At 34.0% G+C, this 16,269-nt stretch overlaps 4 protein-coding genes across 5 annotated transcripts; all 4 read left to right on the forward strand.

The window, feature by feature from the left end:
• The first annotated feature begins 591 nt into the window (after positions 1-591).
• On the forward strand, positions 592-6,062 carry LOC122290415. Of its 2 annotated transcripts, none has more exons than XM_043098078.1 (15): positions 592-761; positions 972-1,143; positions 1,277-1,328; positions 1,405-1,444; positions 2,054-2,107; positions 2,219-2,337; positions 2,433-2,498; positions 2,584-2,726; positions 3,014-3,071; positions 3,188-3,249; positions 3,850-3,954; positions 4,764-4,839; positions 5,445-5,557; positions 5,647-5,706; positions 5,784-6,062. In XM_043098078.1, exons 1-15 carry the CDS (start codon positions 623-625, stop codon positions 5,887-5,889), a joined length of 1,365 nt encoding a protein of 454 aa, XP_042954012.1. In that variant the 5' UTR covers positions 592-622; the 3' UTR covers positions 5,890-6,062. The 2 variants fall into 2 exon arrangements, with proteins under 2 accessions (XP_042954012.1, XP_042954013.1); XM_043098079.1 differs by having other exon boundaries at positions 3,014-3,056.
• A 1,797-nt stretch (positions 6,063-7,859) lies between these two features.
• On the forward strand, positions 7,860-9,765 carry LOC122290248. Its single transcript, XM_043097850.1, has 7 exons — positions 7,860-8,083; positions 8,173-8,256; positions 8,347-8,523; positions 8,615-8,773; positions 8,876-8,929; positions 9,013-9,156; positions 9,356-9,765. Exons 1-7 carry the CDS (start codon positions 7,919-7,921, stop codon positions 9,758-9,760), a joined length of 1,188 nt encoding a protein of 395 aa, XP_042953784.1. The 5' UTR covers positions 7,860-7,918; the 3' UTR covers positions 9,761-9,765.
• A 1,599-nt stretch (positions 9,766-11,364) lies between these two features.
• On the forward strand, positions 11,365-13,208 carry LOC122288899. The gene is made up of 6 exons (XM_043095718.1): positions 11,365-11,543; positions 11,768-11,851; positions 11,928-12,119; positions 12,212-12,370; positions 12,467-12,520; positions 12,608-13,208. The coding sequence occupies exons 1-6, from the start codon at positions 11,376-11,378 to the stop codon at positions 13,160-13,162; spliced, it is 1,212 nt and encodes a 403-aa protein (XP_042951652.1). The 5' UTR covers positions 11,365-11,375; the 3' UTR covers positions 13,163-13,208.
• Positions 13,209-13,802: 594 nt separating this feature from the next.
• Positions 13,803-16,138, forward strand: LOC122289132. Its single transcript, XM_043096082.1, has 7 exons — positions 13,803-13,984; positions 14,284-14,367; positions 14,464-14,658; positions 14,741-14,899; positions 14,985-15,038; positions 15,168-15,308; positions 15,396-16,138. The coding sequence occupies exons 1-7, from the start codon at positions 13,805-13,807 to the stop codon at positions 15,813-15,815; spliced, it is 1,233 nt and encodes a 410-aa protein (XP_042952016.1). The 5' UTR covers positions 13,803-13,804; the 3' UTR covers positions 15,816-16,138.
• The last annotated feature ends 131 nt before the right edge of the window (positions 16,139-16,269 follow it).

Genomic DNA, 16,269 nt, shown 5'->3' on the forward strand with positions numbered 1-16,269 from the left:
AATAGTCATTTTTTAATTATTAAAAAAATTAAAATATACAAATGATCAAATTAAGGGACAATCTTTCCTTCATATAGATGGCAATAAAAAAACACGTTTGCACTATTAACTTCATCCCTTTTGTGACGTGAAGGTTGTGTTGAGAAACTTAAAACCCCTTACACTATTTAGGAAGAGAAATGATATTTGTAATATAAAGTTAACAAGTATTGTACAACAGTTTTTTTAAAAATAAATACGTAATTTATATAAAAATAGATTAATTCCTTAATAATAAATTCTATTTTTAAAAAAAATATAAAATATTTTTACACTCTATAATTATATTTATCTTTTACAAAAGAGTAATGTTACATATAATTACTTTTACGTATTTTTTATGTACTTTACTGATATAATTAATTAGATTAATTTTTTTAAATACTTAATTAATTATATCACTAGAGTGTATAAAATAATAAATAAAAATAACTGGACATAAAATAGGTAAACAAGGAACGGCTTTGAGCCTTTGAGGAATTTGGGAAGACGAAACGACGCCGGTTCTACGACGATGTACCTTTTTGGCTCCTGCTATACCAAAATCGACCTCCGCCTCTCTTCAGAATTTCTGACACAGCGCATGCACACAGAGAGAGAGAGAGAGAGAGAGAGAGAGAGAGAGAGAGAGACAATGGGAACGAGGACGAATCTTTACAAGAACCCTTCCATAGCCTACAAGAGAGACTTTAGTCTATCCTCCGTCCTTCAAAACCTTAGAGGTATCACTTCAATCTTCCTCTCTTACCTTCTATTTGGTTCACGACAAAAGAAACTGATGAGTAGCAATAAGAAAACTAGATTTCCCAATAGCCCAATTGGCAATTGGAAATTTGCTTGAATTTTATAGAATATGAAATTCCCGACTTAGCACATGTTATCATATGTTTGTCATTTTATCCTTCGTTAATTCAGACGTGTTCAATTTCCAGCTTACAATATTGCCACTGGAAATGCTCCTCTTGCCGAAGAACAACCACTCAGTGATAACATAAGGGCGTCACGGAAACGAAACCGTGAACTGAAACTGTCGCATAATCCAACCCGTGTAATCGAGGAGAAAGATGAACCCATGTCTCATGAAGACTACATCGCAAAAAGAAGGCAAATTCAATCATAATTGCTTCTAATTATATTTTGAACTTTAATTCAAACTGCCGCATAATCTAAACGTGTTGTAATTTTTTTGGTTTTTTCATACTAATATATTAATTCAACTCACTTCTTGTATAAGCAGGAAAGAAATTAGTTTGACCCAAGTTCGCGAGGAATTGGCTGCAGATGTTTTGGTAGGTCTTTTGCTGTTATATTTATTTTAATTTGATTTGTCATTGTTCTGAGTTTTTGGTTACTCTTTCTTGGCAGGGAACTTCTACTTCCGGTTCAAATTTAGTGGGATATGAAAGTAAGCTTTTCATCACTCGTCATTTATTTTGTCTTTTTGATATTCATCCAGGTTCGAGCTGATTCACGATTGGGATCCACTTCCTATTGGATTGGTAGTTATATAAATAAGGAAATGAATTTTGTGCTGTTATAAGACATAAATTAAAATTATGCACCTTGTTTGTGTTAATTTAGTAAGGTTTTAGATGTAAGGTTGCTGCTGGTGAACCATATGATCTATATATTCTGATTTTTAGTCATAAAATTTTCCCTTTATTTTACCTATAATTTTTTTCCCCATTTTTTCACATGAGATTTAACTACATTTTGTTATTGCCTTTTGAAAGAAATTTTAACAGAGATGATGATGCAAGAAACCTTATTAGGAATGGTAAGGATCTAGTTATCACGTGGCACTTTTCTATGTGAATTCTTTCTTGTTAGACATCATTAACGAAAGTCACGATCACTACTTCAATTGGTTTATTCCTGAACGATTAAGAATTTCACCTGCCATCCCCCCCTTAGTGGATGTTTTCATCATCACTGGTATTTAGACTCATGTTAAAATTGATATGTAGAGTGTATTAAGACTTTTGTTGAACTGCAAAACATTGATGAAATCCAGGTGATGAAAGTAGTTCTTCAGGACATGAAGGAATGCAAGATCCTTCAAATCCAGGTATGTTTGTAAGCTTCTTTCTGTTAGCTCTCAATTTCTAGCTGGGTTAATCAGCCAGGAAGTCACCAATGTGTCTTTGTTTACACTGGCTTCTTTATATACTTCTCTTAGGTCCCATGAAGGAGTTTGATCATGATCATATTAAGAGCAGAAATGAGCAACGTTTTCCTGATCCAGGAGAGCCAGTTTGTGTAGTATGTGGCAGATATGGAGAATATATATGCAATGAGGTAAGATATGCCCTTCATTTGAAACTTCTGATCACCTCCTCTCTGGTTTCTCCTCCTGTAGTCACCTTGTGAATAATGTGTTTCTGTTCTGACAGACCAATGATGATATCTGCAGCTTGGAGTGCAAAGCAGACCTCTTGCAAATTCTTAGACTTGATAAGGTGTTTCTCTGTATACAAATTGCTGCCATTTGAAAGAAAATATGGCTTCCTAAATTTGAATCCTTCCTTCTCTAAAAATTTTCAGGGACCCTCAAGTGACCAAAATCCAGATGTCTCCTCATCTGGACGTAACGGCACCTTGCTGTTGCCTGACTTTGGGAAGGACACTTGGGATTATAACCGCCATCGCTGGTCCAAAAGAATATCTAGTCTTTGTACTTTCAAATGGTAAGTTCTTTTTTGGCCAATTATTTTGGCCATGAATCATATATAAATAATGGGTTTCTGAAGCCTAATAATGGCATTATTGATGAATCCATATATTTTGCAAGCATTAGTAACTCATTTATGCTATTTACTCTACAACTCAGAACGATGCAGTCGCTCTAATTCTCTAAATAAGATACTGAACAGGGAGGAATTATAGATACATGCTTGAGTAACTTGAGATACATAGTTTCAGTATATTCAGATTCGGCCTATGTACCTTTATGATTGTGCGTTTGTTATTGTAGTTGGAAATGTCAGAGGCCTGGACACCTTGCTGAGGATTGTCTGGTAATCTTTAACCAAGTTTAGTATCATTATTTACCTACTTTTATAAAAGGCCTACACTTTTTCGAAGCCATAATTTACTAATATCATGAGAAAGAAATTATTTTGACTTTAAAATCACCGTTTATGTTTAGGTGACAGCGGGGCAAAGCAAGTCAAGTTCAATAACTGGTGATCTTCTTGGACTGTACAGAAGGTTCGAAAAGAATTTTCCTTCCTCCTGTGTTAAAATCTCTCCATTGTTATTCTTGAGTCATTTAGTTGTTGGCTATAGCTTTAGTTCACTTCTTTCCATTGCTGTCGGTTGTTCATTTAGTTGAGCCAAATTGTATTTTGAGTTTGATATTCTTGAATATCTGCTATTGCATAACATATTTTTGGTGATGAATTAGTCTCAATGAAGAAAGAAGAAATAAATATTCAAGTGTTAGTTTGCCTTGTTTTGAAATCCAGTCATTTAGACTAGGGTTGTGTTGATCTGATGAGGAAGATGCAAAAGGTGACTTGGGTAGAAGTTATAATGATAGACGTGGTTGTGAGAGAGTAAATGGGGACATGACCCTAGACAGAGCTGAGTGCCATAACAAGGATCCATGTCATCAATCCCAATTAGTTTCAATTAATGTTAGTGAATTGAGTTGAGCTATGAGACATGCTAGTTTTGTTTCATGGTCCCACGTGGCATATAAACTAAAAGAACTTGTATATTTCTGGTTTATTTTGGATATCACATGACATGAAGATATGTAATGCAGAGTAGACTCAGTATCCTTTTTCGGATGTTTTTGTATTGCAGATGCCACCAGATAGGAAAAAACTCGTCAACTGCAAATTGCAATGCATGCCGCAGCTCATTAAGTTTGGCTACCTGCCTTGAATGTAGCACTGTCCTCTGTGACAAGTAAGCATTGGAGTTTGTACTCTTTTGTTCAGCTGCTATTAAACTAATACTATCAGGTTCTGCTGTTATTCAATCAATTTTTTCATATTCATGGTCCTATGCTAGGACATTTGTGCTTAGTCATCTTGTTTTTTGTTTTGCCTTTACTGGACCTAGGGCTGATCAGTTTAGGAAGCTGCTTTCTGGTAATTGTTAAAATAGTCTATTTTCATAGGAAAATTCATTTACAACCAAACCCTGGGCTAAATTTTTAAGGTTTTCTACAAGGTGGTGTCAATCGACTTTCCATGGATAGCTGGAGGTGCTCTTGTGCAGCTAATCTGTCAAACACCCCCCCCCCCCCATTTCTCTCTCCTCATATTGATAATGTGACATGGTTGTCTTGGATCTTTTGTAGTTTGAGCAAGGATTTGAGTGGTATGGTTTTGCACTTGCTGAATAAGATTGAAGAACTTATATTGAAATGCTATTTGCCTCAACAGTTAATGGTTTGGGGAGGGTTGTTTGATTGCCTTATATCAAGGAAGAGGAGGGTGGTTTCCTTTCCATTGTTTGTTTGTCTGCATCATAAAATTAGGTGGAGAATAAAGGGACATATATTAAATGCAAGGTTGAATTTTGTTATGGTTACCATAGAGAACACATTACTGAAAGCATATTGCCAAATGCTCATAAAAGCTGGGAAGGAAGGGGAAGGGGTAGGTTGAATGCCCTTGTATCCTCCGCTTTATGTTCTTATATTTCTATATATATTTTTTTCATTTTGACTTATCAGTGCTCTGAGATAGAATTAATTTTCTGATATGTAGCTCAGGCCACTTGAATGAGCATATCAAGACACACCCATCACATCAACATTTTTACTCGCATAAACTCAAGCGTCTGGTGAGTTTGTGCTTTAACTCACTGTGTAGTTCACATTTAGGGAAGCTTCAAAGAAAAATATTTTTAAGTCAAGTTCAGTAGTAGCATGCTGGCTCTTGAGATTTTTAAAATGACTTCATTCTTAACCATGGGGAGCGGGGTGTTACAAAGAAGCGTCTCTTTGAATGTGGATTATGGTTTACATTGAAGGTTCCAGTTTATTTATTACTTTTTAGTTTTTACTATGTTGTTAGTTGACATGCTAATAGTGTCTGATATGAGTGTCTAGTAAATCACGAATCAATGTAACAACTTGGTTCTTTCCTGTCTTCATTTTGTTTCACTATTTCTATCTCTGCAATTTGTTTGCCTTCCACCAAGAAGCTTTGAGGTCAAATCTTTTCTTCCATGCTTCACAGTGTTAGCAGATTAGTACAAATTTATGAATTACAATGTGGATACCCTGTCAGCTGCCTCAGAGACATGGATAGACTCTCTCAGCTGCCTTAGAGAGTATAGCATTGAGGGTCTTTTTCTCTTTATTTTGTTTTCACGTTCTAAATATTCGAACTGGCTACCTTCCTGTCTCCTATGATGCTATTAGTGTTAACTTGTCATTGAATCAGGTGAAATGCTGCAAATCAACATGCAAGGTGACTGATATCAGGGATCTTTTGGTTTGTCACTACTGTTTCAATAAGGCCTTCGACAAGTTCTACGATATGTACACGGCAACTTGGTATGCAAACTATATTTAGACAAGAAATTGCAAGGTACCATAGGTCACGCCTTTTGATTTGATATGTATTTATGTTTTGTTCAATGCAGGAAAGGAGCCGGACTTTCTATCATCTGGGGTTCTATTTGCTGTGAAGATCACTTTTCTTGGTAAGATCACAGGCCACCTGCTATTATTATTATTATTTATTCCCATAATTTTGGCTTATGTTCTGGAAATTGTATAGGCACCGGATGAATTGTTCGAGTGCAGATGTGGAAGACAGTGCATATATTATCAGTAAGAATACCCAGAAAGATAAGCGTGTTCAGCTTAGTGACTTCATTTTCTAAAGGGATCATGAAACTAAATTTACTTTTTTAAGGCTTGTCGCCCTTTGGTGGCATGGGTTGCGGGGTATTAATATGTGGCTTGGGATGGAATGGGAGCAAGTTATAACCTATTTATATTGTTCTAAACCTGCGATCTTTTCGTCTTTTCAGTCCATCAAACATTTGTTATTTTCTCTCCAATCTTTTATATTGAGCTTAAAAATGGTTACTAAACCCAAAGCTTTAAAATTGGGAGCCAGCCGCCAATGTCTTTCCTAATCCTCTTATCCTGTTGAAGTTTGAAGTGAAGCGACGACACTGCTGACACTCTTCGGTTAATCCAACGTTTGCCGAGATGGATGAGTGGGGTTAAGAAAAACTCTCCTCAGAGTCCTACAATACATATTTGTTGAGGAAAAAAAAAAAAGGAGGTTCTTCTACTCAGTAAGTGTGTGCTGTACGGCAAAACTTCCGTGTCCAAATTTAATCATTTCTATTATTTATTGGATGAATTACTTTTCTTATGGACCTCTTTTCTTCCCAAAGAACCCCAAGCTATCACAATGATCTTGGATTCTATTTAAGTATGAATATTTTTGTCAAATACTCGGGTTAGTTCAAGGCTCCTAACTTAATTTTTTTAATCAATCAACAACGTTAACTAAAAATATGGGGTACTCTCACAAATTATCATGTGTTATCTATATGTTTCTAAAAACATAATTAAATACAGCTTGTGTAAAAATAATAAATAGTTTTATGAAAAATTCTATACGGAAGTCTTATACATTCACTTGATCAATATATGATTTGTCATTTTTATCTTTCTATTTTAATGCTTAAATACGTGTGTTTAAATAAAGTAACAAATTATATGTTAGTTAGGTTGAAGTGGTCAAACGACCTCTAGTGAGCTCCAGAGGGAGATGGATCACGACGGCGTGCGGTGGAACCCTAGGCAAAAATCTCCTAAACTACACAGGATGGAAAACATAGAGAGGGAATGAGAGATCTAGGGTTGAGAACGAGATTGAGAGGAAGAGAAGGGCTTGAAGATGGGTTTTCAAAAGGTGGAAGCTAACTTAACTCAACGGTGGCGTGACTTTCGGATCTTATGACTTGGACGGCAGGTCTTGGTGGTTTGATCTGAGGCAAGATACAAAGGCTTCATGCGTTGTCGTGAGCGGCAATGCTTGCACGGCCAAAAGAAGCCATGCGTTGCATGTGGTGAACTCGACTTCAACTAGGGTAGCAAACGATAAATTATCTAATCATCATCAAACTGATATTTGATTAGAATATGCATAAAAAATTACAAGAATAATGTAATTCTAATACCATAAATTATCTTACTAATTTATTGTCAAATTGGATATAAAATATAATAAAATATATATTTATAGCTTAATTTGGATGATCGTTTAATTAATGGGGTACAACACGACGATCTGGACATATATATATTTTTTACGGGTAGCTCCCCAATTCCTAAGACACCGTTCATATATGATAGATATGTGGTCGCAAGGTAGTATACGTAGACTAGCCTCATCTACATAATTTTTATGAAAATAGAACATTATTATCTAGATTAGGTTATATATACATATATATATATATATATATTATTTTATATCCTGGCAATAAATTGATCTGTTTTGAAGGTTATGTTGCATATATACCCTCTATAAAATAATTTATGATTTTTAAAATTACATTATTCTAGTGAGTTTATAGGCATATTCTAATTAATTTTCAGTTTGATGATGAGTAGAGGCATGGCGTGTGGGATATATAAATGTCATCAATATATATATATATAAATGTCACAATCTATATCTGTCATCAATAAATATTTATCTCTCTTGGGCTTTCCAAATTAGAGAACATAGCATTCAATATATATAATCTGTACTTGTTGTTATCCTTATTAATGAATTCCTTTTAGAGATACATGGCAATAACTCCACATTCATTGTCCCCATCTATATATATATATATAAGCCTTCTAAAACCATCTAATTAGCATACATCCATATACCCATTGGAGATGGATTCAAGGGTAGAGTACAATATCTTGATAGTTTTCTTCTTGTGCTTTCTATTGCTGAGCCACGCTGAGGGAGACTCAACTTGGGAGTTATCGAGAAAGCAAGAATTCCAATTTGAGCAGCAACTTCTAAACCTTAAGAAGTCTGCAATCAAAAGCATTCAAGTGAGATTTCTAAATTCTATTTCTTTCATTGGAGACATATAGGACATACTGCCTTTGCATTGAAAATTGATCCCATTTTATATTTGCAGACAGATGGAGACATATACGATTGTATTGACTTCTACAAACAGCCAGGATTCAGTCACCCTTTTTGGAAGAATACCCCATTTCAGGTTTTCAATATTGCTAGTGTTTTACCATTAAACATCATACCATAAAAGATTTATATGGTCCCTGTTCTAACTTGTTGAAGTTCTTTACAGACGAAACGTAAATTATTTATGGAAGCAATGAAAACCAATGTGAGTCTACCATTGAGTTTTGGTCTAAAAGATGGAGGTTGTCCATATGGAACAGTTCCAATTATGAGAATTGATGAAGATGGCTTGACAAGAGCCAAAATGAGTTCAAAATTGTATTTGACAGAACCAGGACATCATGTCAGTATTAATACTTTTTTTTATATGTGAACTTATATACCATAGTGTTGGTGATATGAAATTGAATTAATCGTTTAGTTATCTCTTCTAGTACGCAATACTTCAAACAAAGCCTGATCTAACTAAGAAGATTGAGGGAATTCAAGCATCCTTCAGTTGCTTCAACGCCAAAGGAATCGATGGATCGCAATATAGTTCATTTCGGATGATGCTTTCAAACAATCTTGACAGCATAAAAACGGGATTGACGGTAAATCTCTACTAATTCAAAATTGCTTGTCTTTTGTTATAAACATTATTAAATATATATCACGATATTTATATATAATCATTCACAATGAATTTCTTTTAGGTAAATCCATTGCTATTTAAAGACAACAAAACTCGTATATTTACACATGTCGTGGTGAGTACTTATACCAGATTTTGTTTAATATTTTTCTTGTTTTATACATATATATTACTTTCATGACTCTATACCCTTAACAGATGGACGGGAGAACACAATGTTTTAATTACCAATGTCCGGGATATATACACCTCAATCCACAAATACCTCTAGGTAATCCAATCAATCATGTTTCAGTTGTCGGTGGAGATCAGCAGTATGCTACAAAATTGCAAGTCCGTAAGGTAAATAAAATTAGTAATTTTACATATAACCGTAAAGTGCATAAACACTGCGTAATCATTTTGAAAAATAGTGAAATTTACTATTAAAAAATTAATTTTTTTTCATGTGAATCTCATATTTTATTCATTTTTTTCAAAACGATTACGCCACAGTTGCACATTTGCATATACTAAATAATTTTCCTTTTGCCACCGCAAGGAATATATAAATACAACAGAATTGGGGTGGACATTACGAGTAGAAGAAAATATCGTACTGGGTTTTTGGCCAACAACTATATTCAACAAATTGAGGGAGTTTGGTAACTATGCTGATTGGGGAGGAGAAGTTTACAGTCCGTTGGATCAACCTAGTCCTGCTATGGGTACCGGCATCCGTCCACGTGGATACCAATGGTCCACTGCCAACTCGGCACATAGTCGTTTTGTTGCAATTATATATGAAGATTTTCAATCTGAATTCGAGAGACCCAGTTACGTTGATACAAAAGTGTATGAATCTGATCCAAAAACATACACTATTTTAAATATTGGTCATAGGAAGAAAATGTTTGGAGACTATTTGATTTTATATGATGGGCCAGGTGGAATAACAAGCAATTGAACTAATTGTAATGTCTGCTTTAATTTTTTTTTTAATAAAATAAAATATTCATATGATATTACTCTAAATCCAAATATCTATCTTTTTCCATTTCTTCAATTAATAGAGCAGAAAATATATATATTGTTGTCACAGCAATATGCCACCAAATTGCGAGTGTAATATCATATCACACTATCCAAACTGCACCTAAACCTTTTTTTTATGGTTTTTGTTGCCTTTGATACGACAAGGATTGTATAAGTACAGGTTCAAATTCAACAGAATTATTGTGGAAGTCAGTATTTAGAGAAACATTTGTTGTTATTGGTTTCTGGCCACGACAACATTCGGATGATGATTTGAATGAGTTTGGTAACCAAACTGATTGGGATGAAGAAGTTTACCGTCCATTATTAGATCAATCAAGTCCTGCTATGGCTACCGGCATTTGTCCACTTTGAGACAACTGGGCCGCGGCCTATTCATCACGTAGCTAGTTCGGATGTTGCAATTGCATATTTGAATTTGCAATCAAAAATTTGTAAATCTAGGTAATGCAGAGGTGTATGAGTTTGATCCAAAATCATATAGGCCAGTCAGAGTAGGTGGCGCGGCTCATATTCTGCATTTTTAGTTAGAATAAACTCTGATAATATTTATAATACTTTAATAGAAGGTTCAAACCACATAATTTATATTTTAAAATAATTAATTAACGATATAATTAGAGATCTATTGAAATATTATAAAAAATAAGAATTTCTCTTTTCTAAATACCTGTGAAATTTCATACACCATTTACCGTTACACATTATATGAATATCATAGACTATGCATAAATAGCTAAAAGTTGTGTTATTCCGAATGTTTTGAAATGTGTTAAGTCATGAATTTACATGAGTTGGACCGCAACCATACAAGGATGGTACCAATACGGGTTCCCACAAAGAAAATGATATAAAAACAACTATACTACAATTTGTTTACAACTAAGTATAAAATAATTATTATTTTATCTATTTTAAACTGTTGCAAGTACATAACTTTTTTTTTTTTCTAAAATAGGGTTGAGGAGTTTTGAACCAAGTTTTTCATCTAGAGAACTGGGTCATATGCCATCAGGTCATTAGGCTCTTGGTTCAAGTAGAGAAATTTTAAATTGAAGTATAAATATTAATATTTTAATATGCAATAATAGTTAAGTTGTAATATAGTTGGCGGTTTATCATTGTCCTTCCATAGTATCAGTGAAGTCCATTCACCAAAAGTTGAATCCCGATTAAATTTTATATAAAATCTAATACTTACTATTAAAAAACAAAGGGAAAAGCTTTAAATTCCTTCTATTGACTTATATCTAGACGGATTTCCCTAAGTCATACTGGCTAATATACTTATTGTGATAACATTTTTATGGTAATGACTCAAACTTGAGCAAACATAAATGTAAATGTCATATCTATGTTTTTCATCAATGATTTATTTATCTTGGACTTTCCAAATAAGAGTACATAGCATTTAAAAACAAAGAAATTAATACATGGAAACATTACTCCATATTAATTATCTCCTTCTATTTAAGCCTTATCAAACCATCTGAATTAACATGTAGCATACCCAATATCCATTGGAAATGATGGCTTCAAGGGTAGACAATATCTCGATAGTTTTTTTGTTAAGCTTTCTTTTGGTGAGCCATACTCATGAGGCTGAATCAACTTGGGAGTTGTCGAGAAAGGAAGAATTCCAATTTGAGCAACAACTTATAAATCTTAAGAAGTCCGCAATCAAAAGCATTCAAGTGAGATTTCTAAATTCTATTCCTTTTATGGGGCCTTTTTTTTCTTGAGAATATGTAAACTTTATTTTTTACACACAGTTGATGTGAAAGCTTTCCTCATCAGTTATGCTTAAAAAAGATGGATGTTTTAATTTTTTTTTAAAGTTATAACGAGTCCCATTATAAATGGTGTGTTCATATTGCCTTAATTTACATTGAAAATTGATCCCATTTTGTATATGCAGACGGATGGAGGCATATACGATTGTATTGACTTCTATAAACAACCAGGATTTACTCACCCTTTTTGGAAGAATGCCACATTTCAGGTTTTCAATATTGATTTTACCACTAAAACTCATACTATCAAAGATTTCTAACATATTAAAAGTTCTTAATTTACAGATGAAACATAAATTATTTATGGAAGCAATGAGAACCAGTGGAAATTTACCACCGAGTATTGGTCTAAAGGATGGAGGTTGTCCTTACGGAACAGTTCCAATTATGAGAATTGATGAAGATGGCTTGGCAAGAGCCAAAATGAATACAAAGATCATGTATCTGTCAAATATAAATGAAGAACCAGGATATCATGTCGGTATACCTTTTTCTTTCTTTTTGAACTTATCATGGTGTTGCTGATATGAAAGTTAATTAATATTTTAGTACTTATCTCTTCGATCCAGTATGCAATACTTCAAACAAAACCTGCTCTAACTAGGAAGATTGAGGGAATTCAAGCATCCTTCAGTGCCTACAACACCAAAGGAGTTGATGGATTGCAACACAGTTCATTTCGCATGATGCTTTCAAACGGTCTTGACAGTATAAAAACAGGATTTACGGTAAATCAATCAATTCGAAATTGCTTGTCTTTGGTTATAAACATTATTAAATATCAAGACATTTCTAAACATTCACAATGAATTTCTTTTAATCAGGTAAATCCACTGCTATTTAAAGACGACAAAACTCGTCTATTTACACATGTCGTGGTGAGTACTTATACTAGATTTTGTTTAATTAAAATTTGTTTTATACATATATATATTACTTTGATCATAACTCTATACTCTTAACAGATGGACGGGAGAACACAATGTTTTAACAACCTATGTCCGGGATATATACACCTCGATCCACAGATACCTCTAGGTTGGCCAGTCGATACCATTTCAATTGTCGACGGAGAGCAATATTCCATAAAATTGCAAGTGCTTAAGGAATATATAGGTAGAGGGCCAAATACAACAGAATTTGTGTGGACATTACGATTTGAACTAGAGAATACCATACTCGGTTTTTGGCCAACGAGTATATTCAGCAAATTGAGTGAGTTTGGTGACTACGCTGATTGGGGAGGAGAAGTTTACAGTCCGTTGGATCAACCAAGTCCTATTATGGGTACCGGCATCCGTCCACTAAGATACCAATGGTCCACGGCACGCTCAGCACATAGTCATTTTGTTGCAATTGCATATGAAGATTCGCAATCTGAATTTGAGAATCCCAACGATACAGAGGTGTATGAATCTGATCCAGAAACATACAGTATTTTAGATATTGGTGTACGTAAGGATAAAGGATCAGACTATTTGATTGTATATGATGGCCCAGGTGGAATAAAAAGTAATTAAACTAATTGTAATCATGTCTGCTTTAATTTTGAAATAAAATCAATTATAATTTATAGTCTACTCTAATTATTCCACATTTTTTACAATTTTTATGCTTGTTAATGTTAGTATAAAATCTAATATTTTCCAAAATAAAATAAAAATTATTAATTTACTACCATTCACAAATCTCTTATCTTATACTAGCTAATATAATATTTATAGTGATAAGAAATGAAAAATAATATTTATAATCCTAACGTGTGCAAGCCCGTCATACTCTTTAAAAAAATTGACTAATTAAATATAAAATCTATATAAAAATTATTTTTTTAATATTCGTGAGCCCTATTTTTTTTCAAATGATGTGTGCGGGACTTACACACCCGCCTAAAATTGTATCTACCATTAATTATTCTTTTCAGATCATACTATCTAATCATTATTTTTTTCTCAATCTTCATTAAAATTGCTGGTATTTTGTTAACTTATAAAAGTGGGAATAGTTAATACAGTGGTTAAGGCTGGACAATATTTCAATTTCATTCTGATTTGCTTTTAATGCATTTCCTTACATACGTTTATGGCAGCAACTCCACATTTATTATCCCCTTCTATATAATACTTCCTGAGCCATCGAAATTAACATGTTGCATATAATCTATGTATCCATCGGACATGGCTCCATGGGTAGTGGACGTCGTGATGATGTTTTTCGTATGCTTTCTCTCGCTGAGCCACACTGATCAGGCTAAAACAGATTGGGAGTTGACGAGAAAGGAAAATTCCAGATTCGAGCAACAACTTATAAATCTTAAGAAGTCTGCAATCGAAAGCATTCATGTGAGATTTCTGAAAGTTTATTCCTTTTATTGGGTCCCTAGCTAGCTTTTTAATTTGCAGATTATTTATTAAGACTTGTTTATTGCATTCTAGCTATACATCATGGCCATCTCTAAATAAGTGATTGAGAGATGATGATGCCTAGCTATACTCAAAGTTAGCTAGGGTACATATATGGATGTCTTCCTCGATAGAAGCTGCATGCATAATGTGCTGAATTTGTATGCATATCTGCATCCTCTTCATGAAAAGATCTTACTGCCTTTGTATTGAAAGTTTATCCGATTTGAAAGTTGCAGGAGGACGAGGACATATATGAGTGTATTGATTTTTACAAACAACCAGGTTTTAATCACCCTTTTTGGAAGAATACTACAATTCAGGTTTTCAATATCAGTAGTATTTTGCCATCCAAACTCATTTTATTGAAGATTTGTACGTGCAGTGCTTGTTCTAATTTTGTTAAAATTTGTTTACAGATGAAACGTAAATTATATATAGATGCAATGAAAACCAAAACGAGTTTATCATCGAATATTGGGTTGAAAAATGGAGGTTGTCCTTATGGAACAGTTCCAATTATGAGAGTCGATGAAGATGACTTGGCAAGAGCTTCCAAAATAAATTCAAAGATATACCAGCCAAATATAGATGATGAAGAACCCGGACATCATGTGAGTATTACTTTTCTATTTGTGAACTTATGATCTAGTGCCAGTGGTGAAATTGATTTGATAGTTTAATTATCTCATATAGTATGCAATACTTCGAACAAAACCCGATCCAACTAGGATGATTGATGGAATTCAAGCATTCTTCAGTAACTTCCTCCCTGAAGGAATCGATGGATCTCAATACAGTTCATTTCGCATGACACTTTCAAACGGCCTTGACAGTTTAAAAGCAGGATTTACGGTAATTTTACTATTTTTTAAAATTGCTTGTCCTTAGCTTTGAATATTGTAATGAAATATCAAACTTTCGAGATGAATTTCTTTAGGTAAATCCCTTGCTATTCAGAGACAACAAAATTCGACTATTTACGCATGTCGTGGTGAGTTATACTGTATTTAATTTTCTTAATGTATTTATACAAGATTACTCTCTTGATAAATCCAAATATTTTTTCATTTATTCAATCAAATAGCAAATATTTTATTCAATGAGTTTATCCTCTAAACAGATGGATGGAAAAACCCAATGTTTTAATCAACAATGTCCTGGATATATACAACTCAGTTCTCAAATACCACTAGGTTGGCCTCTCCATAATATTTCAATTGCAGGTGGAGAGCAATATGCCACAAAATTGCGACTCATCAAGGTAAATAAGATTCATACAGGCACCATGTCATGTGTATATCATGTGTCTTAGTTCTTCTAAATTTCCCTTTGTTTTTGATATCATAAGGATTATATAAGTACGAGGCCAAGTTCAACGGAATTAGTATGGAAATTACTATTTGATGAAGGGAGTGTTATCATTGGGTTTTGGCCAACAACAATATTCGGCCAACTGAGTGAGTTTGGAAATCAAGCAGATTGGGGAGGAGAAGTTTACAGTCCATTAGACCAACCAAGTCCTGCCATGGGTACTGGCATTCGTCCACGCTGGAAAAAATGGGACCCAAACTATTCAGCTCATAGTCGGCTTGTTGCAATTGCATATGGGAATTCACAATCTCAATCTGAATTCATAAATCCAAACGATGCAGAGGTATATGAATCTGATCCAAAATCATATAGCATTCTCGATATTGGATATGTTGAGAATGAAAATATTGGACGTGTGATTATATACGACGGTCCCGGTGGATTAAAGAGTGCTTGAACATTTTATGTTTGTCACATGATGCTCCTACTCCTAGTGTACAGGAACAAAAAGTTCCAGAATCCATAACGTCAATGTGGCACAAACGTTATCATGTTAGACAGCCTGCACACCAGGATGGTACGGGCACCCACGCAAGTGTAAAAGGGGCCCTTCGTTTAAAAGAAAAAGAGCAGTATTAGTAGAACTATATTTTTAAGCATTTTCTAACTAAAAAACTTTTTATCGGATTTTCAGATTAATGCGTTTAAACATTAAAGTGTTGCTCTTGACATTACAGTAAATCCTGAACAAAAAATAATGTAGTTTCATCGAAGTTCTCCATGTTATCTAGTCGAGTCAACTGCTCAGTCGGCTGATCAACCTATATGGTGATGAACTTTCCAAACATCTTTGCTTCACTCGCCATTATCACCCAACAAAATGAGGAAAAAACACAAAAACCACACAAAAC

The sequence above is a fragment of the Carya illinoinensis genome, chromosome 12 (genome assembly GCF_018687715.1).
Source record: "Carya illinoinensis cultivar Pawnee chromosome 12, C.illinoinensisPawnee_v1, whole genome shotgun sequence".
NCBI lineage: Eukaryota > Viridiplantae > Streptophyta > Magnoliopsida > Fagales > Juglandaceae > Carya > Carya illinoinensis.

Excerpts from the sequence above, each read along its gene's own strand:
- LOC122290415 (XM_043098078.1), top strand. The coding sequence starts at position 623 with ATGCACACAGAGAGAGAGAGAGAGAGAGAGAGAGAGAGAGAGAGAGAG. Across the intron at positions 762-971 it reads CGTCCTTCAAAACCTTAGAG|CTTACAATATTGCCACTGGA; the intron begins GTATCACTTCAA and ends TTCAATTTCCAG. Across the intron at positions 1,445-2,053 it reads AAATTTAGTGGGATATGAAA|GTGATGAAAGTAGTTCTTCA; the intron begins GTAAGCTTTTCA and ends GATGAAATCCAG.
- LOC122290248 (XM_043097850.1), top strand. The coding sequence starts at position 7,919 with ATGGATTCAAGGGTAGAGTACAATATCTTGATAGTTTTCTTCTTGTGC. Across the intron at positions 8,084-8,172 it reads CTGCAATCAAAAGCATTCAA|ACAGATGGAGACATATACGA; the intron begins GTGAGATTTCTA and ends TTATATTTGCAG. Across the intron at positions 8,774-8,875 it reads GCATAAAAACGGGATTGACG|GTAAATCCATTGCTATTTAA; the intron begins GTAAATCTCTAC and ends AATTTCTTTTAG.
- LOC122288899 (XM_043095718.1), top strand. The coding sequence starts at position 11,376 with ATGATGGCTTCAAGGGTAGACAATATCTCGATAGTTTTTTTGTTAAGC. Across the intron at positions 11,544-11,767 it reads CCGCAATCAAAAGCATTCAA|ACGGATGGAGGCATATACGA; the intron begins GTGAGATTTCTA and ends TTGTATATGCAG. Across the intron at positions 12,371-12,466 it reads GTATAAAAACAGGATTTACG|GTAAATCCACTGCTATTTAA; the intron begins GTAAATCAATCA and ends TCTTTTAATCAG.
- LOC122289132 (XM_043096082.1), top strand. The coding sequence starts at position 13,805 with ATGTATCCATCGGACATGGCTCCATGGGTAGTGGACGTCGTGATGATG. Across the intron at positions 14,659-14,740 it reads ATGAAGAACCCGGACATCAT|TATGCAATACTTCGAACAAA; the intron begins GTGAGTATTACT and ends TATCTCATATAG. Across the intron at positions 15,309-15,395 it reads CAAAATTGCGACTCATCAAG|GATTATATAAGTACGAGGCC; the intron begins GTAAATAAGATT and ends TGATATCATAAG.